Source organism: Notothenia rossii (genome assembly GCF_949606895.1).
Source record: "Notothenia rossii genome assembly, chromosome: 1".
Taxonomy (NCBI): domain Eukaryota; kingdom Metazoa; phylum Chordata; class Actinopteri; order Perciformes; family Nototheniidae; genus Notothenia; species Notothenia rossii.
In genome coordinates this window covers 75,983,024-76,008,914 of record NC_136912.1, presented here as the reverse complement: position 1 = coordinate 76,008,914, position 25,891 = coordinate 75,983,024, and the positions used below count along the sequence as shown (strand labels likewise).

General features: G+C 38.4%; 1 protein-coding gene across 5 annotated transcripts in view; it reads right to left on the bottom strand.

The window, feature by feature from the left end:
• Positions 1–25,891, bottom strand: part of lrp8 (low density lipoprotein receptor-related protein 8, apolipoprotein e receptor) — a 163,354-nt gene that overhangs the window by 67,464 nt on the left and 69,999 nt on the right. For all 5 annotated transcript variants that reach the window (XM_079668092.1, XM_079668088.1, XM_079668090.1 and 2 more), the window contains exon 3: positions 15,873–15,995. In XM_079668092.1, the coding sequence (XP_079524218.1) occupies positions 15,873–15,995 (123 nt within the window). The remainder of the gene's footprint in view (positions 1–15,872; positions 15,996–25,891) is intronic.

Genomic DNA, 25,891 nt, shown 5'->3' with positions numbered 1-25,891 from the left:
TTTAGCACATGGGGGACGATGCAGTCTTTTAAGTCAAACGAGTCGACAACCAGGATTGGTACAGACCTTTGTCTATAGTATAGACTTGTTATTCCTCTCACATGGCCTGCCTAAGTGGCCATTATGAGCAGGGTATATAGGGGTGGACTGAGCAAGGCGCTGTATGCTAATGAACTTTTGATTAACTACCCTCTTAATTTCCCTTCACAAGGAGGGAGGGGATTGGAGCATTGAAGCGTGCCACCATGTCCTCTCTCAAGACGTCTGCCTAGCATCAAAGCTTGCCTCCCAGGTGATTGATTCAGACGGCTCGTAGCCCCGAAGGCTAATGCTAAAGTAATGTATTAATCATGAGGTGTGTGTTTAAGGTTGGGAGGTAATACAAGTCATTCTTAAGTCACTGTCTGCCAGAGTGAGACATCACGTCAAAACAAAGGGACATGGGAGGAGCTTATGTGTTAATATGGCACATGTTGAATGTAAGCGTATGAATGATTCACCCTCTGCTGGCATAAAGCATTATAGTGCCATGCATCAAAAATGCTTGAAGGTACACTGAATTCCCCATGCCCTGACAGCACAGTGCTGATTGATGATGTACATGCTTTAATGTATTTTTATGCAAACACCCAAAAACCGTGTCTCATCACATTGGTGGAATATTATGAATGCCCAAATACTCTGCACTGCTGTGAATACAAATTGGCTCCACATTATGCTGTATTGGGCAATTAGAACAAGATTATTGTTTAACACCATTTTGGTTTGCCACATTATTCGTCTTCACGTGTCTGTGATAAAAGAATGAATTTCAAAGTAATTTGTACTAAATTAAATCTATATTCAGTTCTTCTCTTTCTCTTTGCCTCAATCAGTGTTTCCCGCACATATATTAGAGGTCCCAAGTCAAGATGTTCATTACTATTCAGAGCCCAAAGTGATTTACATTTTTGTTTAGATAAGTAGACAATAAGTGTAAAATAAAATGAGGGAATGTTATTTTGTTGTTAGGCTACGCACAACAATTGCTTCCCCTCCTTGCCTGTGACTTATAATATAGGTATCTCCAGTCTTTACACTTTTATATATGTGCATCTGTCTTCAGATATTTTTGAGGTTATCATTTTGTATATTATTGTTTTTCATTAAAAAAAAAAAGCCTTCTTCACACTACTGATAAAGCACTATCAGTAGTGTAATTACAATACCACTCAATACTCCACACACTTCAAAGTCAAATAGATGCAATATTTAACGATAAAAAAAAATGCAGGGTTAAAAATCTTATTTTTTCCCCTTCTGTAAAATCTAGTTGTAAGAATCATTATAGTACAAATCAACATGGACATCATGAGTTTCACTAATGCCTCAAGATAATGAGTGTATTAATGTTTGTAGTGCAGTAAGAGAATGAGAAGATTGCACTTATGTTATCCATGTGTCTGACACATCATCAATTATTTCTAACAGTGGGTCCATAACAAGATGATTGTCTGTGAAATAGCATACTTAAAGTTAAGTTTCAGCCATGAGGTTGCACCATAAATTGGGGAGTGGCTGCTTGAGGACAGTAGACTTTCATTGCTTGGCTACTTTGCAGGAATAACGAGGCCAAGGCATCCCTTGAATCAATACACAACCTTCAACTTGCCTGAGTCAGTTTGTTTTTATACGGACCATAAACATTTACTCCATTTTATTTAAGACAATTTATAATATATGCCAGGCAATTTACATTGACAAGCCTCAAACACGTTTTCCTGGATTAACCTCGATTCATGGACGAATAATGCGACAGAGAAAACAATAAAATATTCACAAAGGCGCATAAGAGGGAGGGAATAATGGAGGGCAAAAAAAGGAAACAGAGTGAGATGTAAGAGGGGGAGGTTGGGGTCAGATATTGGTCACTGGATGGAGATTTTTAGTGCAGGGACAGACTAGGACCAAGGTAATTGGATGAAGCTGCATAGCGAGAGACGCAGAGGTATTGGGTTGGAATCTGATCAAATTGGGGCTACTGATGACCTGAGGACATACGAACACACACACAGTGGAGTACAATCCTCATTTGTCCACTCACCTACTCATCTCTTAAACATTTCTACAAACACACACACACCAATGTGCTTTAATACACAACCAAAGGACACAAACATACAATTATGTGCATTATATCTCCACAGGTTACGCTGTTATCCATTGAGAGACTGGGTTTTAGTAGTATATTATTATTTTGCTGTTGGCAATTTCAGTGTTTGTAATTTCATTCAAATAAATCCAGGAAGATGAATTGTTAAACTCCTTCAGAACTTGCACTGCATGAATGAAATCCTTTTATTTTAGTTACTTAACCTTTATAAAGGAGAAGAGAAGACTTGAATAGACAAAAGAAAGGAGGCGGTGGAGCCTTAAACTAACAGTGCTCTCATCTGCATCAATGATTCAAGACCAAAGATGTATGGATCAGCCAATTATTCGGCTTGTAAAGGACTTTGCAAGTCTAACGGTTTGATCGGTTGCAGTGGCTCATATCCTCATGGTTACGCTCATTAACCTCGTTTCAAACAGTGGTCTTGTTTTCACAGGCTTGTTAAAATAAATTAGGAATTGTAATGGTTCTGGGAGTGTCAAACACTAACTTATATTCAACTCCATAGGGTTTAGACCATTTGAAATGCAGTTACCATTAGTTTATTTATTTCCCTAACCTCTGGTCAGGCCACATGTTCAAAGAATACTTAGAGTAGTTAGAAAAAACAGTCTTTATCTAAATTGTTATAACATATTTCTTAATTGCATATTAGAGCTGACATGATATGATAATGTTCCTACAGGAAAATAGTCAACTATTTAAAAACCTGTTTAATTTGTTTACTAGCATTTGTAGTGACATTCTCTTGCTTTCAACTCCTCAGATGAGAGGATTTGTAGCGTTCTTTGTATTATATAGTTGGCAACTGATTATTTGCAGTTTTTGGTAGAAATAAAAGAAATGTTAAGATGTTACCTTGGGCTCTAAGAAGCTGTATGGGCATTGTTTTTATTATTGTCTTCACAAAGGTTCTAAAAATACTGATCTTCCTCCCTGAAATGATTGCGTGTTTTGTTACATGAGTTTGCCTCAGGGGGTTAGTGTGAGCTGTCAAGTAAAGAACATTGATAAAACTACTTGATGGACCCACAGGACATGATGAACTGACTTCACAGGTCAATGACAATTGTTTCTTCTTATGGGGTCAACTCTCACATCACACGCAATGTAAAGGAAAATAATGTTTTTTCCAGCATTCTCACTTCTTACTCACAATTACTTCATGCAAGTTATTTTGGAGATGGAATAAGTGTATGGGCACATGGGCATCATCAGTGTATGCATGAGTTAAGGTGAGTATGTGTTCTCGTGTGTATTTACTGTGTGGTTACATATATTTGTGTATGCATGATGCAGTGGTGTGTTGTTCATAAGCATGGGTGCATAATATATGTATGTGTGAATGCATGAGTGTGGTACTTTGCATATCCTTACACCGGAGAGCATGAACTGAAGCATGATGATGCATGGCCAGTAAATATGAGGTAGGCTTTTTGTGGGGGAAACTTCTGTGTAGCAATGCAGGAGGAGTCACTGACTCAAAAGGAGACATGGGGAGAGCTGGAGCTCTGATGTCAAACACCAATGGTTTATTTGGAGCTTCGGCCGGAGAATTCACAAAACAAGTCCAGAGTCAGAGGTTCTGACTGCACGGTAGAGTTGCCACGTCTAATCTGAAGCGCCTGTCTCTAGATAGACCGTTTAACTAGTTTGGAGAGAGTAATCAACATTCTTAGGCCAGATAGACTAAACAGCTGAGGACACTGAATTACTTGCGGCTGACGCTTATGGCCTCGAAGATTCCACACCTTGAAGTCCACAAACCCCAAGAAGGAAGTGTTCCAGTGTACCCACAACAATAAACCATTTGTGACCGAGAGTTGCCCGATCATAAACTGGTGACAACAACATATGGCTGAAGCAGCCCCTTCCTTAAGAGATAACAGACGTCAGGGTTGGTCATAAACTTCATAGGGAAAAAGGTAGATATCTATGAGAATTATTCCCCAACACTTGAATGAGAGGGAGTTGGAAAAGACCAGAGAGTGGTTTACATTGTTTTGAATTAAGAAGGAAATGTGGCTATAGAATGTCATTGGACGCAATATTAATATGAAGCTGCATTCACATGACTGCAGATCTGCGCTGGAATTGCCTGGTTTCTAAGGAGAAAGTGGGTCCGGCCCGAATAGGCAGAAGCTATAGGGGATGACCAGCACAATACATAAGATTTGTGATAAACAGTGTTGACTTCCATTCAATTTAATGGAAACTTTGGGTATGCTTTGGTCGGTCGACCCCTTGGCACTACATTTAAATGAGAACTTTTGACCACCTCTACTCTACTCAGCCCCCCCCATCCCACCGCCTTGTCCTTCAGATGTAAAATCCAATTTATGGAAAGGGCAAATTTAGTTAATATTAGATTACATTTTAAATGAAGGTTAGTGTTGATTAGTGGCTTTCATTGGAACACTGATCTCTTATTACTCTTGCCCTGATGTAGTGAGAGGGGGGAGTGTGCTGGAAAAAAGACATCAAAGTCAAGAGAAAGGACAGAAAAAAAGAGAGCAGGTGCAGATAAAAGGAAAGTAGTGTGAAGCGAATAAAACACAATAAAAGCCATGCAGCAGAGTAGTATTACACACAAACGCAGGGAGCTTGAGAAAACTCCTAAAGAGAGTCAGAAAACCAACGTTCAATAACAGTTTTCAGATAGAAGACGGAAATTAAGATGCCATCAAATTATGAAGCATGTTTTATGAACATTTCTGAACTTTTGGAAATTAAATGTTAATCAGTGAGAATTCAATAATTAGTCTCCTGATCTATGAGTAGCTTGTGGCGTTTCATAAAGCTACTGTCAAGACAAATAACATCGGCTATGGCATGGATGCTGACCCAACAACACTGTGTCACGATTCTCATGTCATGTCACGTTTCTATGTCTAGGTTTGGGTGTTTTGCTGTTCTCCCTGTCATGTTTTCTTCTGGGTTATTGTCTGGACCTCTTCCCTTTGTTTTTCCTCCTGTCGTTAGTTTCCCTGGTGTGTCTAGTTGTCTGATTGTGTTCACCTGTGGCCCTTGTGTTTCTCCTCCCCTGCCCGGCTGTTTCTCGTCTTGTGATTACCCCTCCCTGTATTTAGTCTTGTCTCTTCCTGTGTTCAGTGTTGGTTCGTCTTTTGTTTGTGACTGAGTTCACCGTGGAGTGTTTTGTGTTTCCATGTGATATGTTCGATAAGAGCCCTTGAAATAAAGGTATTATCAGTATTATCTGCGTTTAGGTCCTACCTGCTTCACTCCTCGTATCACACTGTGGCTAATTGCACCAATGAAGTACCAATTTCTTTTTAAATCTTTCCTTCTAGTTTTCGAATGTGGAGGCATTTAACAGTGAAATGTTAAAGAAACAACAGGAGCAAGTACAGACATTGAGAGATAATGTAGAAAAATGCAGTTATTTTATTTTATTTTATGGAGCAATTCCTTATTAATCATATTTCATAAAATATAAAAGCTTTATTTTCGTTATTGCCACTAATTTGCACAAAAGTGCCTTGGGAGTCAGTTTATATGACTGAGATTTGAGTTAATGCCCTCTCTCCCACTTTTACTCTCTCTCCGTGTCACTGTCTCTCTCAGGCTGTGTGAGGATGAAGAAGGCTTGTTAAATGTGGAACCATTAGCACAGTCTAGTCAGTGCCAAAGGGGGAAGAAATACAGCGTGACACCAGCGCTCTCATAGGAAATTGCCATTTTCTTACAACAGGCCCCTCTTAATGGTTGTTTAGTAGACGACACATTGGGCATTAAAACTACCGCCAGTAGCTATAGTGCCACATCTCAACTAATGATTGCATCTGAGGGAGGCAGACACCAGGAAGGAGAGGGAGAGAGGGAGTTTTGGATGCACAGAGTGGGGCACACTCAGAGATGATATCCTCTGCGGCAGTTTATTCAAAGGCTGGGTCAGGTGCGAAGACTGTATCAGGTCACATGAGGAGGCGTGTGGCACAGTGGATAGAGCCTTGCTGGTGGGATCAGGGGGTCACAGGTTCAAACCCTGCTGCAGTCAGCATGTCATTGTGTCCCTGGGCAAGACACTTCACCCCAAATTGCTCCTGCGGGGATTGTCCACAGCATTGAGTATGTAAGTCGCTTTGGATAAAAGCGTCTAACAAGTAACATGTAAAAAAAACATAGGCAGGGTGAAATATAAAACAGGCAGGCAAATTACGTGAAGAGCATATTTCTGACTCAACAGGCTTCTGAATGGACTGTTCTATTATTCTTTACTGGCTGTAAAGTCATTGGCCTGTACGTTGAGCTCAGTTAAATTGCACGCTTTAGCAAGTTTAGTGTCCTCCAAAACATCAGAATGTTGATTAATTCTGGCAAAACAATTTCCTGCGCTGTTGATTTTAGTCACAGTGAAATGTGGAAACCCACAAAGAATGTCTGAAAACAATAACTCGACCGCCTGTCTGCATTTCTCTATGGGTATTATAAAAATAAACAACTTCTACACAAATCATATTTTTATAGACTCTATTATATTATATCAAATGTGAAAAGGCAAAGAATAACTGACTGCTTTCTTGCCACCAAACTGCCATCTGACCTAATACACAAAGATTTTTAACCACACCTTTTCAGTCTCCTGAGAGTGACAAGGAAGATACATGAAATTGTAACAAAGAAAGAGTTGTATTTTTTGAGCCCGACTAAATAAAGATGGCAAAGAAAGAGATGGAAACATAATTGCCATCAAGCATGACCATACAGTAGCAAAAGCAATCCCATCAGGCAGTTCAAGCTCTACAAGACACCCCCTGAGAGCAAAAACATATTGACCACCAATCAATCTCAACCAGCCAAGATCAAGGGTCAGGAATTGAACGGAAGAATGGAATTGACAAAAAAAATCACAAGGTGGCTGCTGCGTAGGTTTTTTTCCCTGTTTGATTGCCATGTACACTACAGTGTAAACAATAAAGCAAGATTGATGTAAACAGCTCTTCCAGCCACACACGATCACAACACTAGGGTTACTAAAGTTCATATAATTTGTTTATGAAATATACTGTATCACTTAAATTATTGGTTTCCTCTGTGCTGCTTCCAGTTAGACCCATAATGACCACTTGCAAGCTGTGATAAATAACGGTTTAAGTGTTCTCATATATTTGGTGTGTCTCACAGGACTTCCTCTCTGTGTCATAACTGCAGAATGGCCATTATGTGGCAGCTAAAACACAATGTGTCTTTTAATGTCTGGGGTATTTCTTATCGAGCATGTTGTGGTTAAGATAGGTGGCTATTCTGGATCTTCCTTAAGGGATCAATACACTTTACCTTATTACTGACATAAATCAAGGTAAAGACGTGTGTGGTTAATGAGATGCCACAAGATAGCAAGATAAGCAGAACAATGCACATGAGGCAAAAAAAGAAATGGGCTTACAATATCACTATTACTAAGAACTGGGATGTTTTTCAGCATTTCATATCATAAAAGCAGATTTGTTTATCTTAAAATGCTCAACTGTGTGCGACATGAGATTAGTTCATGTTATCAAACTGATCATTTGTATTGGTCTTTCCCCCCTTTATGTTTTCACAATGAGTGTAGCCTTTGTGTATGAAATATGCCTGGGGGAACATGAAATGATAACAAATTTGAACTGTATGTTATGTATATTAAACATCCTCCAAATTATACAAAGCTTTAGCTTGATAAGCTTTCTCTCTCTATTCAACATTTTTGAAGCGTTTGGACAAGCTTGTGATTTTGACACCAGAGACTGCAGTTTGAAATCCTGTTTCAGTCAATGTTGGGGTCTTTTAACCTTGACCACAATCTCTAAGTGTAACCAGAGAAATACTGAAAGATATTTTTGACCTTGGAAATTGACAAAACATCTCAAGGTCGACTCATTCTCTATTACTGGAGCTTTCAACAATATCCCACATTCTTCACAATATCAAGAATATACTCAAATGCTTAACACAGTAGCCAACAAAGACTTATTGCCCACTTGGATGACTTCAAATGGCATTGATCCCACTCCATCTGCTGATAAGGAATATTAGATATTTTGCAAAGGTCCCAAAAATATAGAGAGTGTAACATTTAAAAGATTTGTCAAACTTAATGTATGTATGTATGTAATGTATGTATGAATATATTAGCTAGTTTTCTCTTCTGCATTGCTTTAATTACCATATGAAACTGAAGTCAGCAGGGATTTGAATATGAAATCTATAAATCAAAGCAAAACTAAGTGGGAGAGACCTTGTGCTGTGAGGAGAGGCTCTGCTTTGACATGTTGTGACTTTAGATGAATGGTTGTCATCACAAGGAATTCAATATGTAGTAATAAACAAAGCGACCACCACAGGATGTCAATAATTGCAGCATCCCTTGAATAGTATACCTGACGGTTCCCTTTCTCGAATTAAAGCATGACAGATAAGTCCGTGCAACTTAAAGTGTGAAACAATTTTAAGACATGAAGAAGATAAAAAAGTATCTCAGAGCCTATAGTTTGGTGAAGAGGTGGGGACTCAAGTCACATGACTTGACTCGAGTAGCATATTTTTTGACTTGAGACTTGCTTGACTAACATTGATAAAAGACTTGACTTGACTTTGACTTGGTATGCATGACTTGAGACTTGACTGAAGCTTGAGACAGATGACTTGAAAGGACTTGACTGTTTAAAATGAAATATTTGCGTTTGTTTTTTGTAGTGAGATATTACGCAAAGTTTTTTCGAAAAACGTGATTGGGTGATTATAGCGCCATGCGCGCAAACCTGGCAACCCACTAGAAGGCAGGAGTGTCAGTTAACATGGCAGCGGCTAGCGTTACTCCAAAAATAGTGACGTTTGGATTCAAGGATTATGTTGTCGATGACGCTAATAAGAAGAGAACAGCGGTATGCAGGGTCTGCAGCATAAAGATCAGTAACACGAACACCACAACATCCAACTTCATTCGTCACTACAAAAAAACCCACAGAGAAAGGTGCCTGCATGTGTTGTGTTAGCTAGAAAACTAACGTTAAGTTTAAGCTACGTTAGATTTGGTTTCAAATCGATTAAGCATTGCAAAGAGAAGACAAAACAGTACTGTAAATGAACACTAAAACCTCCAAGGGATTCATTTTGACTAACCCCGATGCTGATGGGCTGTCAGGAGAGAGAGAGAGAGAGAGAGAGAGAGAGAGAGAGAGAGAGAGAGGAAAAGAGAGAGCGAGAGAGAGAGAGAGAGGAAAAGAGATGCCTCGTTTATTTCCCCTGTGTTATTATCAGAAGTTACTGTAAACTTTTGAATAATGTAGTTCATCTACTTTTAGTAGTTTGTTTGAATGTTTTAATTATGTTGTTTTTGTTTCTAGAAGTGCATCATTCCTTGATTTATTGTAAAATGAATCTGAACTTTTTGATCTGTTATGATGATAAACTGAAGCAATTTCAAAATGAACCCAATTAACTGAGTTTGAAATCGTCCTGCTTAGTTTAGAAGGAAATTATGAAGAGGAACAAATTAAATTATATCTATGTAGGTGCTGACGCTGTTGGCAGTTCTAGTGTTAACAGAAATTGAAATTAAATATGTGTAATGGATATGATTTTCTTACCTGGAATTCTGTCTTTTTGAACAAACTTTTTGATTGAGTCCTAGCTATATTGTCTGCAGTTCTTGGGTTAATATGAATCTAATATGATTGTCAACGGTCTAAATTAGATTTCAAATGATTAACTGTGTATGTAATGAAGATCATAGTGTGAGTTGAATCCATTTTCATAACCACTGTCTTTTAACTGAATTAAATACGGAAACTGGGCTTATTCATCAGAAATTTTGTATGACTTGACTTGCTTGACCTGAGCAATGACTTGACTTGCTTGACTCTCACCACAGTGACTTGGGACTTGCTTGATACTTGTAGGTCAAGACTTGAGACTTGCTCATGACTTGCACATGTAGGACTTACTCCCACCTCTGGTTTGGTGTTGCTCACAGTCTGCTACGTTCAAAAAGATGTCTCTCAGTGCTTGACCAGAACTGACAATCAAAAGGAAAAACACTTTTTGAACTTTCCAACCCTAATCACCCACTGATTGTATTCACCATTTACACTGACTGAAACAGAGTGCTGCAAGTAGAGAAACTGTTATGCCTCATTTGATCATTTTGACAGTTTAAATCAAATTATACGATGGATAAAAAGAAAGTGAAGTATTGCAACTGTGTGTGTGTGTGTGTGTGTGTGTGTGTGTGTGTGTGTGTGTGTGTGTGTGTGTGTGTGTGTGTGTGTGTGTGTGTGTGTGTGTGTGTGTGTGTGTGTGTGTGTGTGTGGTTCTTAGTTGTATATTGAGGTCAATGAAAATCAGCTCAGAGTCTTTCCATTAAAAGAACATGTATTAAAAGACTAAAGACAAATTGAACTGCTTCTGAAACTAAAGTAGAAGATCAGACTGACCTTAGATTGCACCCCCCACCCCCAAACACACACTATTCATAATAAAGGTATAAAAGGTAATAAAGTATTACTACACGTGTCTCTTTTGATGGCCGGGTCACTGGCTTTCTATCTTTTTAGATGACTGAATAAGAGACACAGGTACACACACACACACACACACACACACACACACACACACACACACACACACACACACACACACACACACACACACACACACACACACACACACACACACACACACACACACACACACACACACACACACACACACACACACACACACACACACACACACACACACACACACACGCGCACACACACACACACACACACACACACACACACACACACACACACACACACACACACACACACACACACACACACTGGGGCACCTGGGAAATTACGCCTTGTGCTGCTACTGCCTCAAGCATGAAATTGAAACCATCCGACAATGCAACTCAATGGATCCTTCCCGTTCATATTCCAAAACAATTAACTAGCACAACCTCCTGACTCCATGCTATAATCCGCTGACCTGCTTATTGTCTCGGCAACATGGACAAGGAAAAGACCACCCCAGTGGACGGAAACAGGTGGAACTGATGACAGCAGGGAAAGAAAGCGATGAAAGGGAGTTGCAAGTTTCAACTTTCGTTGTCAAAACACGGCTCGCTTCACAGTAGTGTGACTTTCAAATGTTGCATATTGTCATATTGGCCGTCTTACCATAAAACAATTGCTTATTATTAACACCCCAGGCTTCCTCCTATATTAAAATATTCAGGAGGCTCTATAATACATAAGTTGCAATACCTGTTTGACTAAAACATACCAAGACAAGTAGCAGTTTTTAATAGTTTGGCTTCAATGTTCCCCCCATTATTGCTTTAATTACCATACGGAAAAAAACATTTGAGTAATGATTCGATATGAGCTCCATAAATCGAGGCTCCACAAAGTGGGAGAGGAGTCTTGCTGTGATGAGACGCTCTGCTTTGACAGTTTGTCTTCAGATGAATGGCTTTCATCAGATGGAATTAGATAAGCAGAAAAGTTTGCAGTTTTAATGCCCTATGGTGTTTGGTGAGTTGGTAAAGAAATCTGATCAGACGATATGTAAAAACTCCTAAGTCATTAAGACGTAGAGCTATTTTTATAACATTTAAACATGAATTTGACTCTGCTTACACTAATACAATATGATTTTAATAAGGTAATGACTACAGGGCTCTTCACTGCATAAATGGAAATCTGACTGGTTTCATATCACAAAAGAAGAAGGGATTTATCTCATCTAAGTTATCAAATTCAGCATTTGTATTTGTCTTTCCCTCCATTATGTTTTACAATGAGTTGGAAGGCTTCTCTGTACAACCTTTGTCAGCATGCCTCTGAGTATGAAACATGAGCATACTTGTTATGATGAGATTTCTTACACTGATGATACAAGACTTTTGTGTTATGAATATAAAACATCCTCCAAATCAAACAAAGCTTAAGCACTTTTTTCTCTCTATATTTAACATTTTGAAGCATCACTTGGTCTGCTGGGATATTGTCATATGTTGGTCCAATATGTGGCTCGGTGTTCAATAACCTTTATCTACACAGATACGCTCGGGTGACTAGAAAAGCGCTTTTGAATCCCTGGAGTATAGATATGCAGTAGCAGAGCCAAAAGAGTGTGCGCACATAGAGATGGAGTTTAAACAACGCCTGAGTGTCTAGGCAGCTCCTCTAATCAGCGCTGATTGTCAACTGCCGGATCTCTCCGATGCCACTCAGAGTAAATGGATGCCGACTTTATAATGTTTGGAACCCAGAAAATCTGAGCTTTTAATGTCTGGCACATGGATTATGAACATGGGCATACACAGCATAGGGCATTATGTACATTCAGTTGACGTGTAGAAACATACAGATGACCCGATGAAAGTCCATAATGACTCTTTTTTGGTCTTGAGCGTCAGGTACAATTCCCTAAATTACTAACAAGCACATGATTCATTAAGATCTGGATGTGAATTGTTTATGAGAGTAAAACAAAGCTTTTTTTGTGATCAACAGCACAAAAACATGCAAAGTTTATCTCATAGTGAATTAGAAATAGTAATGTGTTTATTGTGTACCTGTTAGTGTGGCTATGTTGTGCTTTTTACGATATTTAATTCAAAATGTACGGATATTTCACACAATTTGGAACCAAAAAAGGCATTGCATTTACACATTATCCAAGCTTGAAGTTGTTTTTCTTTTGAGGCAATTTCAAGTTTGACTAGATGAATCAGATAAACCACATGAAATCCAAAAATGTGGATTGTTTGTTTATTTGTGCTGTCTGCACTTCTGATCTGTGCAGAACAGTGTGTTCAGACATACACATGCTTCCGTGCATCACCTGATTGAGTATTTCCCCCAGAATCCCCTCTAGGCCCAGTTTAATATTCAGATGTGTAATTACAGACAACTGCTGAGGATCCTGTGTTTATCTCTGTGTGTGTGTGTGTGTGTGTGTGTGTGTGTGTGTGTGTGTGTGTGTGTGTGTGTGTGTGTGTGTGTGTGTGTGTGTGTGTGTGTGTGTGTGTGTGTGTGTGTGTGTGTTTGTGGTTTTAGAGGCATCATTGGAGGTCCATAGTTAATCAGCAGTCTACTAGAGGTCTTAGGGATCAGCCCATTGATTACCTCCCGGGGAAATCAATTCAACCAAAGGCAGTTCTTCAACTGAATTCAGTTTAAAAAGTGGAGGACATACCAGGAGGAGGGAGAACAGGATGTGAGAGATGTTCAACAGAGGGTGAAAGGACATGGCAAGGGTCCGAAACAAAGTCATTGCATGGTTTTATCTATAAGGGATTATAGGCTGACATGTGACACAGTGCTCCATTATCAAAACACCAAAGCTGGGAATATCTCTTGGAAGAGGCTTGTTGGAGAGTCGAAGGTATGCTCAAGCTTCTAAAGCTGAACTGGAAGCTTGTGGTATCCCAAACAACTTACTACTATACTATATTTTGGATTGGTAAACCATCCGTGAACAATGACTTGGTAGAGCTTTGCTAGCAATCTGAGATTTATTTTCAAAATTGTAACATTTGATTACCCCTTAAATATATATGTTTTGGACTCAATTCATTGGATTATTAATAGAGCTGAAACAATTACTCAATGAAAAAGTATGTTTAGTCCGTTTAAATGTTCTTTTTTATTAAAAACTCTAATCTGAGTTTTGCATTGACAAAAAGGTACATTATAAGAAATCAATAAAACTTGTAGTAAATGGAAACAATAAATAAATGGATCATTTTATAACATGTACTGTTAAGACTACAGATAACTCAATTTATCGAAAAATCTTTTTCCATTTGGCTTAACTTTGGCAATTTTCATCTAATATACTATTTTCTATGAAAAGCATGCACACATTCTGCTGCATGCCAACAACCATATGCAGCTTTGACGATCAATGTGGCAGAGAAAGTTAGAGGACTCACAGCATCCGACCTTGATTAGATATAATGACACTTAACCACAAATCCACTAATCTGATTAAATGACATACAGATTCGCCATGTGATGAATACTTAATACAAGCATCAACCATAGACACACTTACGCAGATGCACACTCATACCCTTTATAGATATGTACATCTATACGCCACACTCACAAGTCCTTGACCTATCAAAATCTGACTTATTACTTTGAGAATCTTCAAAGGGCTCTTTGATCACCTCTTCGAAAATCATCTTAATAGAAACAGTAAAAATGTGCTGGCCTGTAGATACAGCCATATGGAAAGTTCCGTGATAAGACAGAAGGGGAAAGACTGACCTCTACAACAGTTCTGCTCTGTTCTGTGACTTATCTTGGAGGAAACACTGGTTAGATGGGACATTCATCCCTGTGAAATGACAATACATTTGACTTTATATCTGGATTCTTCTCCTGCCTCAGGAGCCGACTCGATTCAAAAGTGATGATTGCTTGTGATTTTCACAAAGCACCATTCAACTTGACTGATTACTAATGAAAGGCTTTTAAACTCTGCAAGAGACCTGATCAAAGCCACTACAGAACAATGTTGGTGTTATGACACAATAGAGCTCTTCTACTAGTGTGAGGCAGGGTTTTACAACTCTGGACAGTCACCATGTTATTCAAACGTTTAAAGTAGGCGCTATATTACCTGGATTGCATCACTGGATAAATCAGATTTGTTGTTTTCAATGGCGGAATTTGCCAACACAGATGTCTGAATGAGAAGTCTTTGTTTAGTCAATCTACGCAAGGTTTCTCAATCTTACTTAAGTCTTTAGTCCTAAGAATATACAATGATTTAACAAAGCAACAGGACATTGCATTGATTTAAATACATTTTTTAGAGCATAGTTTTTTAAGCTTCCCTGTCTAAAATCCAGAAAAAAATCATCAATTTATATCACAAAACTCACCGAATCCTCTATCAAAAGTATAAGCATCTCCTTAACCCACATTCGAGTCAAAACAATGCATACAGTTGACATTTTATACATTTATTTCTCAAGTATTTTCTCACCCAGTTCATATTTTTCGAAGCCACAGAAGACTCAAGTTTTTGGTGTCTTATCCAAACCCTTTTTACCATGAAGTTGAAGCTTGAATATACAAAGTTCAAAGTCAAGTTTACGATCTCAGGAGAGCTTTTGTGAAAAGACCTGTGTCAGTATAATAATATAACTGCTTCGTCGCATCTTTTACACAAGTAAAAAAACGTCATGCACTTTGAAATTACAGATTTAATATACAGGAAGTATATTCCTAAGGGAATCACTAATTAATAATAATATTTAAACCTTCCTTTTGCGAGCCAGCTCTTCTCTCGAAAAAAAAGCAAACATCTTGCCCACTAACCTGCCATATGAGGCCTTGAGTGTAATGAAGCCAACAAAAAATAAAGCAACTGAAAGCAATTTTCTGAGGCATTGTGCAAAAAGAGAAGGTTGGCACAGTGGCTAGAGAAGAGAAAAGCTGCAACACTGAGACTGAGTAACCTTGGGAGTGTTTTATGCTCAAGGAAATGTGTGAGTGCGTGCAGGTGTTTGTGCAGGTCAATAGCTAAAACACAAAAGACGGACAAGTTACATCATGCTGGTGTGTGACACGGTTTTAGAAACGTGTGTATTGTTGAAGACTTACATTCACAATACTCATACAAACACACATAATAACTGGTAATACATTCTAGACTAGTCCAATGTGTGAAAGTTGGTTTGTATTTGAGTTTGTCAGCTACTTACTGCAGATTGCATCAGCCTCGTCTGAACCGTCTGCACACTCTGGTTCTCCGTCACAGCGCCACCTAGCAGGGACGCACTGTCCGTTCTTACAGGCAAAGTCTGTGGTCGCACATGTCTTCTTTGCTGTGGAGACAAAAGATAACAAAATACATTACTCTATGATAAAAGAAACAACAAATTATTTGAAACACCGAAATTGTCTGAATCCCGTACACAAGCTAGGCACACTGACAAGTGAAGAAAATGTGTTCAAGAACTAAGCAGTGAGGAAGGGATGTCAATAAGTTTGATAATCCACTTAACAAGTCAACAAGGCCAAGCAATTAAAACTTAACTTCAAGTCAAGAGTAATTCCACCAACCAAGTTCAAACCAATTTTGCAGTCCTACTTTGCTTTACCCATCAGCGTGTTAAAGTGCAACTTGTAACAGGAGACATGAGGGAATAAGAGGTGTTTCATTAGCCAGCCTTTGTTAGTCCGAGACAAATAAGTGGATCAGAGTTGTTAACTCAGACGAGACTTTGCATGTATCTTAGCAAGACTGAGCCACCTAGTTAATGGCATGAGGGTCTATGACATTTAATAATGATGAAAACGTTTCAGGTTTCCTGCTAAATCCAATCTGATGCTTGAAATGTTTTAATAAAATGAGGATCGGACCTGTAGGTTAGATAAATCAGAAGTAATTCAATGTATTTGTGAAATAAGATATGTGTGGGTATAGCAAAATATTATATTTGACAACTGGGAAAACATTTATAGAATTATCTGATGAGGAAATCCATCTGGAGCTTGCAGAGTGATGCTCTGTTGAGTTTTAAATCTGAGCAGTTTGCACTGTATGAGCAGTGTATTGACAGCTTTAGTAGTGTGCACGATTGTGTTGGATATAGGGTGCAGTGACTAAGCATGTGATGTGATCAGAGCAGCACCCCTCCAGTGGCCTGGCTGAACTGGCTCAGAGGTTTTGCTCCATTCGATCCACATTCAGGGGCAGACCCAGTCTTTGGTGAACCAGCTCTGGTTTTGTAAATCAGCTTCCCTGATAGCCTTTGGACTCCGAAGGCTTTGTGCAGTCCCTTACTCCAAGCAAGGAGAAAATGAAATCACTTGAGTCTGTCACGGGTAGAGGCAAAAACATCTTTCTCTTTGACAGCAAGGGCCACTGAACAAGAGAAAGCACTCGCCTGCCGTGTTAGTAATTCTTTGCCATGATGAAATATACTTTACAACGAAGGGTCTGACAAGTGGCAAGACAGTGTGTGTGTGTGTGTGTGTGTGTGTGTGTGTGTGTGTGTGCGTGCGTGCGTGCGTGCGTGTGTGTGTGTGTGTAATTATTGTGTGTGTGTGTGTGTGTGTGTGTGTGTGTGTGTGTGTGTGTGTGTGTGTGTGTGTGTGTGTGTGTGTGTGTGTGTGTGTGTGTGTGTATCTGCAATTGTTCCATTTTCTTTCATATGAACCCTAAGTTTCAACAAGCTGGAAATGTATTTTGCTGGAGTGCAGGTCTAAAGCAGTATAATGCATTATGGGGGATGATACGTATTGGACGTGTAGTAACTAAATGATATTGTCCCTACTAAATCTCACTATCATCAAATTACCTGTAAACTATCGTTTACTGCAGTGTAAAATTCATTTCTTAAAAGGAAGAATAATAAAACCTATATAAAACCAAGAGAAAGACGAGGTAGCCTCAATCAGGTTATTTGAACAGAGATAACAGCCCAATTATTTTCTTCTTAATATTTGAAATGGTAAATAGGGGAAAGTACCTAGATAGTTGACCTATTCAACCACAACAACAAAAATACACACTACCAATTTTATCCACAACATACTTATTTAACTAAACCCTCTCTCTCTACCTTTTTGAAAAACAATGAAAAACATTTTAAGTTAATCAACAAATATCTATCCTTTATGAATTTTCCATGTCTCACTCTGAATGGTAACTAGAAGATAGTAAGGAGTAATTTAATGAAAGACATTTCTGTTTAAAGTCACACATAATTATTAGTACCAGGTTGAAACTTCTACAACATAATTGGTCAATGACCACCTGAGAAACAAATTGGTGTAAAATGCTTTTCAATAAAAACAAAAATTAAATCGATGCTCTACTTTTTCAAGAATTTAGCAGGACAGCTTTAGGTCATTGATTTAAACCGCTGAGATACACAAGGAATTGGTCCAATATAACTGTATATTATATAAAGTCAAATTCCACTTAGCAAAGGGAAAGCTAACCAGCTTATTATCTTGTTGTTTATGTGTGTAGTCTAAGATGTCCTGGTGTGAGGTAAAAGGCAGTGTTATGACTGATGGCTCAAGTGGGAGCCATAATAATGAGGTACACGATCGAGAAACTGACATCTCAGCTTCCATGGGGAACAATGGATAATGTATACCTCAATTAATTTAAATGGGGGTCTATGTATGGGGGTTTGAAGAGAAAATAGAGACAAAAAGCCATTCAGCAGTGCAGAGTATTGAAAAAAAGAAAAGTTGGGTGTTAAAGACATGAGTGGGATGAAATTGAAGAAGGTGTAGGCCTAGAATAAATGAAAAGTGTGTCCCTAGGGATCAAGAGAAAGAAGCCAAAGAGAAAAGTAAATAGAAAAAGGGAGAAAACAGGGAATAGGTGAACATAAACAAAAGACAGGGGGGGCAAGGCTGTTAAGGGGGGTCTAGTGTAATGGCATCTGTCTTCACAAAGGTTGGATAAATCCTTTTCCTTCCTACCAGCAGGTTAGCATAAATCCCATTTCTTCCTGTCCAACCTCCCTGTTTCATTTGTATATCATTCCCTCCCATCTCTGCCTTAAGCCTGAAACAAAGCCAGCTGTTGCCACACACGGAGCACACAATGGGCTGTATACATGAAAATACTACTGTAGATCATAACAAAGGTGATATCAGACACCCACAAATAATGGTTGTCCCTATCATATTTCCTATCACTAGTTATCATACCACTCCCTGAAGGCAGCTTGTTTAATTTAGTTGGGGATGCAAAGTAGTGCAGGTGAGGGTCCAGCTTCCAACATGTCACACTCAGGAGGATTAATTAACATGCAGCAAACTAAGCCTATCAATTTCTTACAACGCTTTCCTTAACTCCATTTTTCTTATCTTGAGTACAAAAGGGAAAATAATACAATTCACCTTGGTCCCTTCTTAGTCTGGGGGCCAGAGGCATTGAGTAACAGCATTTCCTCCTGTGAGAAAATCAAATATGCTTTTAATTAACCTTACTCCAACCCATTTTCAATAGTGGCACATCGGCAAAGATAAAAAAACAGAACAATGTGAGAAATCACTTCAGCAATATAGAGTTACTGTAGAACAGGTTTTGTAGAAAATATGTCACAAGTGTTCTTTTTTAATTATGTGTTGATAATAAATAGAAACATTTATATCATTATGTTCAGTATTAACACTTAACTTTTAAAATGTCATCCCTAAAATAAGTAAAGGATGTTAGTATTTCAATAAAGCACATTGTGAAAAGCTATAAACATCCATCTTGAAAACTGAAAATTACATTTATGAGAGCGTATAGTGATTACTTTTATGCCAGGGCATTTTCCCACAGACGGGTGAAATACAGTATAACATTGTAGAAATGTTGAATTCATGTATTCAAATAAAAATGCAAATTCAGCTGCAAAAGTCACAGGAACTGACAGCAGGAATGACAAAGCAAAAACACAACGGAGAGAAAAGATGAAAAACAAATATGTAAAAGTTCACCTTTACATTTAACAGAAATATTATGATATTATTATAAATGCTGGACATTATGTTGACATTTGCACACTCAAGTTAATACGATTCATTAAAACAATCTGCAGATTAAAAATACGCTTTCCCCATGCTTCTGAACAGTTGCTGATGCACACACAAACAGCCGCTTACATTTACATTCTGATGCACCAGGACCTGTCTTATACAAGTTTCATCCATATGGAACAGGCTAAACCTGCCTTATGAGCTATGAGAGCGAATGTGCAGGACACACCCACCCACCCACCCACCCACCCACACACACACACACACACACACACACACACACACACACACACACACACACACACACACACACACACACACACACACACACACACACACACACACACACACACACACACACACACACACACACACACACACACACACACACACACACACACACACACACACACACACACACACACACACACACACACACACACACACACACACACACACACACACACACACACACACACACACACACACACACACACACCTCCTCCTAGACTTGAAGCGTTGTGTTATTTTAGTCCTCTATCCCCAGATGGAAAAGTGATTCATAGTCATGTGAAATAGCACACGCAGACCAGAGGAGCTTTACCTTCCGCACTAGGTGATTTTATCCGCTTTCTCGACTCATCACTAACTTTGTGCACTTTTTAAATTGCACAGTCAGATTTCCACTAAGGATTTCCTAGATTTATTATTCAGAGAAATATAGTACTGTTCTTTGAGCAACACATGCGCAATGGCATTTAACTCTGTTGAGGTTTACTTTGTTGATGAATTCGAGGATGCAAATGTACTTTATTAATTTGTTTGTCAAGGAAAGTACACTCTGATTACCATTCGATGTAAATGTGTCAGATTTTGCTTAAAGGTAAATATTCATTACTCCCTGGGCAGGTTGTGTATAATGCACTAACTAAAACACAAGGACAAAGCAGACGCCATTGAAGCATATTCAGTGCAAAAGGATTTGATTAAATAATCTACAGTTCTCAAGAATATCCTCGGCAATAGGTTTTCTGCTGGCGAAGAGACTTGTGTATAATACATCTGGAAATGTAACAGTGGAGTAGATGCATATGTTGACAGTATGTTTACAGTAAAAGGTGCAACTACTGTCAGCCTTTTCTATAGATATGGTGTATAAATCTCTGGCTGACATTCAACTAAAGTCACACTCTGCAAACCCTTATGATCTATGAGTGACCTACTCATGTTTGAACGCACATACCCACACACTCACAAACCACACACACACACAACAAGGAAATCTCTCAGGATTCTTCCACACACACACACACGGCCGACGACATGATTAGGATACGTTTGTTCAACTCGGGAACAGGTGAAGGTCAGCCTCTTCCTTCAAGTCATTCAATTTACACACCTCATTACACAAACACAAACACACATACATGCACAGAGTGAAAGACAATTGTGAAATAAAACATCCAACAGCACAATAATAGCTAAGGGGACACGGTGTCGCCTCTAATTAGGATTTGTTGACCGCAGTCCGTGAAATGTTGATTTGCTCCAATAACAAAGGCCAGACACATGCAACCTGTGCTGTAGTGAGATTATTTACCAGCATTCAGAGACACTGTCACCTTTGAATCCCCCTGATTTCCATTTAGAAGAATAACAAGGCTGGCATTCTTTGCTCACCAGCCTTTGAACTGGTAAAGGCAGTTTTTAAAAAATATATTCAGATGTTTTATGAATGAGAAATTCATTTTTACAAGTTTATTTTAGGATCCTTTGGGTTTTCTATGTGGTATTTATTTTGATAGTCAAATATCAGATACAATGCAAAGGCTTTTTCAATCAATTAAGGTGTTTTTATAGTCAGTATAATTTGGACACAAAAACAAGATGGATGTCTTCCCAGACAGAGTATAGACCTCACTCAATCATTAGTTATGATTTATATGATCTCCTATCTCCTTCTATATGTACTAGCCTATATATGTATACAGTAAAGTTATGCAACCCTGAATAGACAAGATATTCCGCTAGCAAAAATACATAAGGGAAATCTTTGACCCAAAGATATTTGTTCACTTCTATCAAATTCTAAATTTGGTTACCTCTAAATGCAGCTGAATCTACTCACGTATCATCAGGTAAACATCAACATATCCCTTTTTCTATGCAATAAAGAACTGAAATCCTACCGAAACAACTCTGACTATATGACCCCCCAAGATTTAGCGAGCAAGGGTTTTGATTTAACATAACAGTATGTTCCATATCCATGACATGTGGAGAAAAAGCAGCATTACATTATGTGCACTGTACTACATGACACTACTCAGGGAATCTATTACTTTTATTTGTATCAATGTGTGTTGAGCTATTCAAAAGTAACAAAAATATCTATTTGAAATACCAAACCAACCAAATTCGGGTGACAGGGAGTTTGAAATTATTTCTGCAGTCACCTCCGAAGGATAAAGATAACAATCCTGGTTATTGCTGAATAAAGATTGTCTGTGTGAAGAGAGGACTATGAGAATGAATTTAGTTCGGCCTGAGTTAGAGTTAACTTGCTCATTGCAAAGACAATCATCTTATTCCCACATTATTTGAAGACACATGAAAGTTTAAAGGGCACAACATTTTAGGGATTTGGTATTTGTTTTTTAAAAGATAGTATTTTTTCTATATTTTGAAAGCATATGCGTCTGCCCCAGAGTTAATATGGAAACTGCAAGTACAGCCAAATAGATCTTTTTCACAGCACCACGCGCAAGACCAAAGCAAGGATGGGAAAACAATAGCACATCATGTATCTGGCTGTAAACACGTCTAAGAAGAACCCAGGAAGGAGCAAGCTAATACAAGTGAGCGAAGGGAGAAAAATGAGAGAAGGAAAGAATAGAGAGCTATAAAGAACAGATAAAGAGTAAGTGTGTGAGAAAGAGAAGAAGAAATAGATGGTCCTCCATATTGTTATGATCGGCTAAAGAGCTAAAGAAGTAGCCTGTCAGTTGACAGAAAGAGGCCGTTAATCAGCAGGCAGAGGCTGAAACCACAACTGCGAGAGAACGGAGAAAACTCAGTTAATCGTATGTGTGTCGTTGTATATGTGAGCTTGAGACGCGGGAGGGATGGAGTAAAGAAGACAGGTATAACATTGGTCTTTCGAAGAGATTAAAGGCCTGTCCAGTTTACCAATAAGCAGCAGAAGACAGAGAGATATTGTGGGGAAAGGACCAGAATACATCAAGAGCACAGTGCTGCCAAAGAAAGTATTGGAGAACAAAAATATATTTAAACTTTTTGGACTTTTCTAGCAACTTGAATACCATGCACAATAGTCAACTAACAATACATTGGAATTAAGAAATAGTTTAGTAAACATCAACATCTAGACCGCCCATTGACTGATTGAATATGAAAGGGCAACTGAAACGGCAGCAAAACTTTTTTAACTTTTGAATAAATAGTTTCCCAAACTCTTGAAAGCCAAACTATTGTGAAAATAGTTCAAAATAGTTCAATATGTGGCTATAATTTGCATTCATATATGTTGGCATCAGAGTGGAATACATAAATACAGTATGTGTAACATGAATACAAAAATGAATATTGAAAAATATCCAATAACAGGCCTTTCCAGCTGCATTTGAATGCATGTGCTCACAGATGTGTGTGTGAGTTTGTGTATATAGAGGTGTGAGAGGGAGAGGCACACACTACAAAGGCTGGAGATGTGAAGACAGCTCATGGACAGTCAATCCAGACAGCTGGCCAGATCAAATACACAATATACTATGCACTTCACAGCACATCAAATACCACCTACCAGTTCAAAAAAGCTTATTACAATTTCATGATCCCCCTCTCTGGACACAGGAGAGTCCAGCCTAAAGGGCCAGACTCGGTCTCCAGATTTTAAAGACCTGGGTAAAAGTTGCATCATGCGGTGAAGGAGGATTCACCGCATGCTCAGGGTGGCAAAGATGAAAGTGATGGACTTTAGAAAACTGACATCCTTCTAACTCAAATGTATATTCATTGGGACCTTCAGACCGGCTAGAAGTTAGGCACAACGCTGAGGTGTCTGAACTAGCTCTACTTTTTTTAAAGAAGTTTGTTCGGGAGAGTGCCAAAAGTTGTGCTCAATGGTGAAATCAGAGAAGAAATGCAAACAGACAATCATTTAATCTACAAAGCTTGTTTTATCCATACAGAATATTCATAATTGGTGGTGGACTGAAAACCAACTTTACTATTAACATTATACTTAATATACTGTATGCAAAACACTTCCCATATCATAAATGCTATTTTACTGACTTACTAACTATTTTCTAGTTATTTTGTATTTTATCCCCACATTATTTATTTTGTACCTTATGCTTACCTAACAGTAACCTTAGAAACACTGTTTTGATTTGATTCACATTCCTTATACAACAAAAAAAGCATAGATGAAACAATAAACTAATACATTATTGCTGTTCCACGTTTTAAAATGGCTCATTGCTTCACATTTAGATATACAATGTACATGTATACTGTATATCAAAAAGGTTTTATGATAGTATAGTCAAACTACCCATAAGTATTTTGAAAATACCAGTGTTCAGGGAAGTATTTGTCACTGCCGGAACAACCCTATTTTCCTCTGGGACCAATAAAGTAGTCTATCGACAGTGAACTCCTTCACTCTCCAACCAGAAATCTTTGGCAAGCAGGTGTCGTCCTGCTTTAAAGTAATAAATAGCTTCCAAACCTTTTACTTTAACAAATAAAGAATTGCTCAAAAACATAGCAGAACTAAGCTCACACATCACGCAGCAGTAATATTCAAGAGATTTCCAAATGAGCGACTTCTAAATGGAATAAAATGACATCAAGGCAACTTATGACTGTTTACAAGCAATGTTTGTCCGCTCCTGCTCATACAGCACTACTTCACAGAGGTTAATCCTTCTGTGAGTGTGTGTGCTTATGAATTTGTTTATACCTCTGCAAATGTTTAAAGCTTTCAAGAAAACAGATTGAACCACTTTCTCTGTCTTCTAAGCTTTCAGTGATATGTGAAGAGCCTTTGTATGACTCACTTATCTGTGATGGAGGGTTAACATTGAAAGAGAGCTGATGAGAGAGACTGTGCTGCTGAATTGTTTTCCTTTTGAGATGCTGTCTAGAAAGCATTATATAGTTACACAATCAAAATACATACAACCAGGAATCAGAACAGGAAACAAACGTTTAACATCCTGTTCTTCCTGCAACCGGATTTCTTTGCTCAACCTGGAAAGAATATTTAACGGCACACCTTCTGACTCAACCATGGTTTCTTGACACCTTTTTCTTCACCATGTTTGCTTGATACCCTTTTCAAATATTACAGTTCTGAAATTACCGCAACATGTCTGTTTGTCAATCATTAGTTACCTGTGTGTCATACAGATCAAATAAGTCTGAGAAGCATCACTATCACACAAGCCTTATCCTGTTGATTTAAAGATATTTAGATTGTGATGCAAAAATATGAGTGTAGCTAATACCTTATTAATCTAGCAGGTTTTGCTATTACCAATGAAAAGGTTATTGTTTTTCCTAATTATTTCGGATGGCTTAAGGGGAAAGTATGTGCATTTTCTTTTTGGCTCTGTGTTGCTCTCAGATCCGTGGGTTTTAACTCCCAGAACGACGGCGTCTGAATCAGCAGCATGCCAAAGCCTAAAACCTCCCAAATCCAGACACATCATGGGTCCCCGATCCCTGTTCCCCCTTACATAAGAGGGGCATTACAGCTCAGCTCTGCAAAAGCAGCTTAGAAATGGCAAGCAAGCATAGAAACAGAAAAAAGAAAGATAAGACGAGATAAATATAAAGATACAAGGCCAAGGTGATGATCAAAGACAAAATCAGAAAGCAAATGGGAAGAAATTGCTTGTCAGGAGATGAAAAGTATCAGCCTCTCTATTTATTCCTTTTCATGTTATGGCTCTCCATACACATAATCTAACGTTAATGGCTACCCAGTCTTTTCTCAATCTTGTAAGAGTGAATGAAGTGTACAGGCAAAGAAAAAAGGCCCTTATTATTCCTTTCACTGAAACCCACATAGCTGTTAATATGAGAGCTTACGGTCCACTAGAGAAACACAGACTTAAGAAATAAAAAAACTATAACAACATTTATTCCTTTCGCCTTCCTTCTTTCTTGCCCTCCTAACTTTTTTTTTTTTATG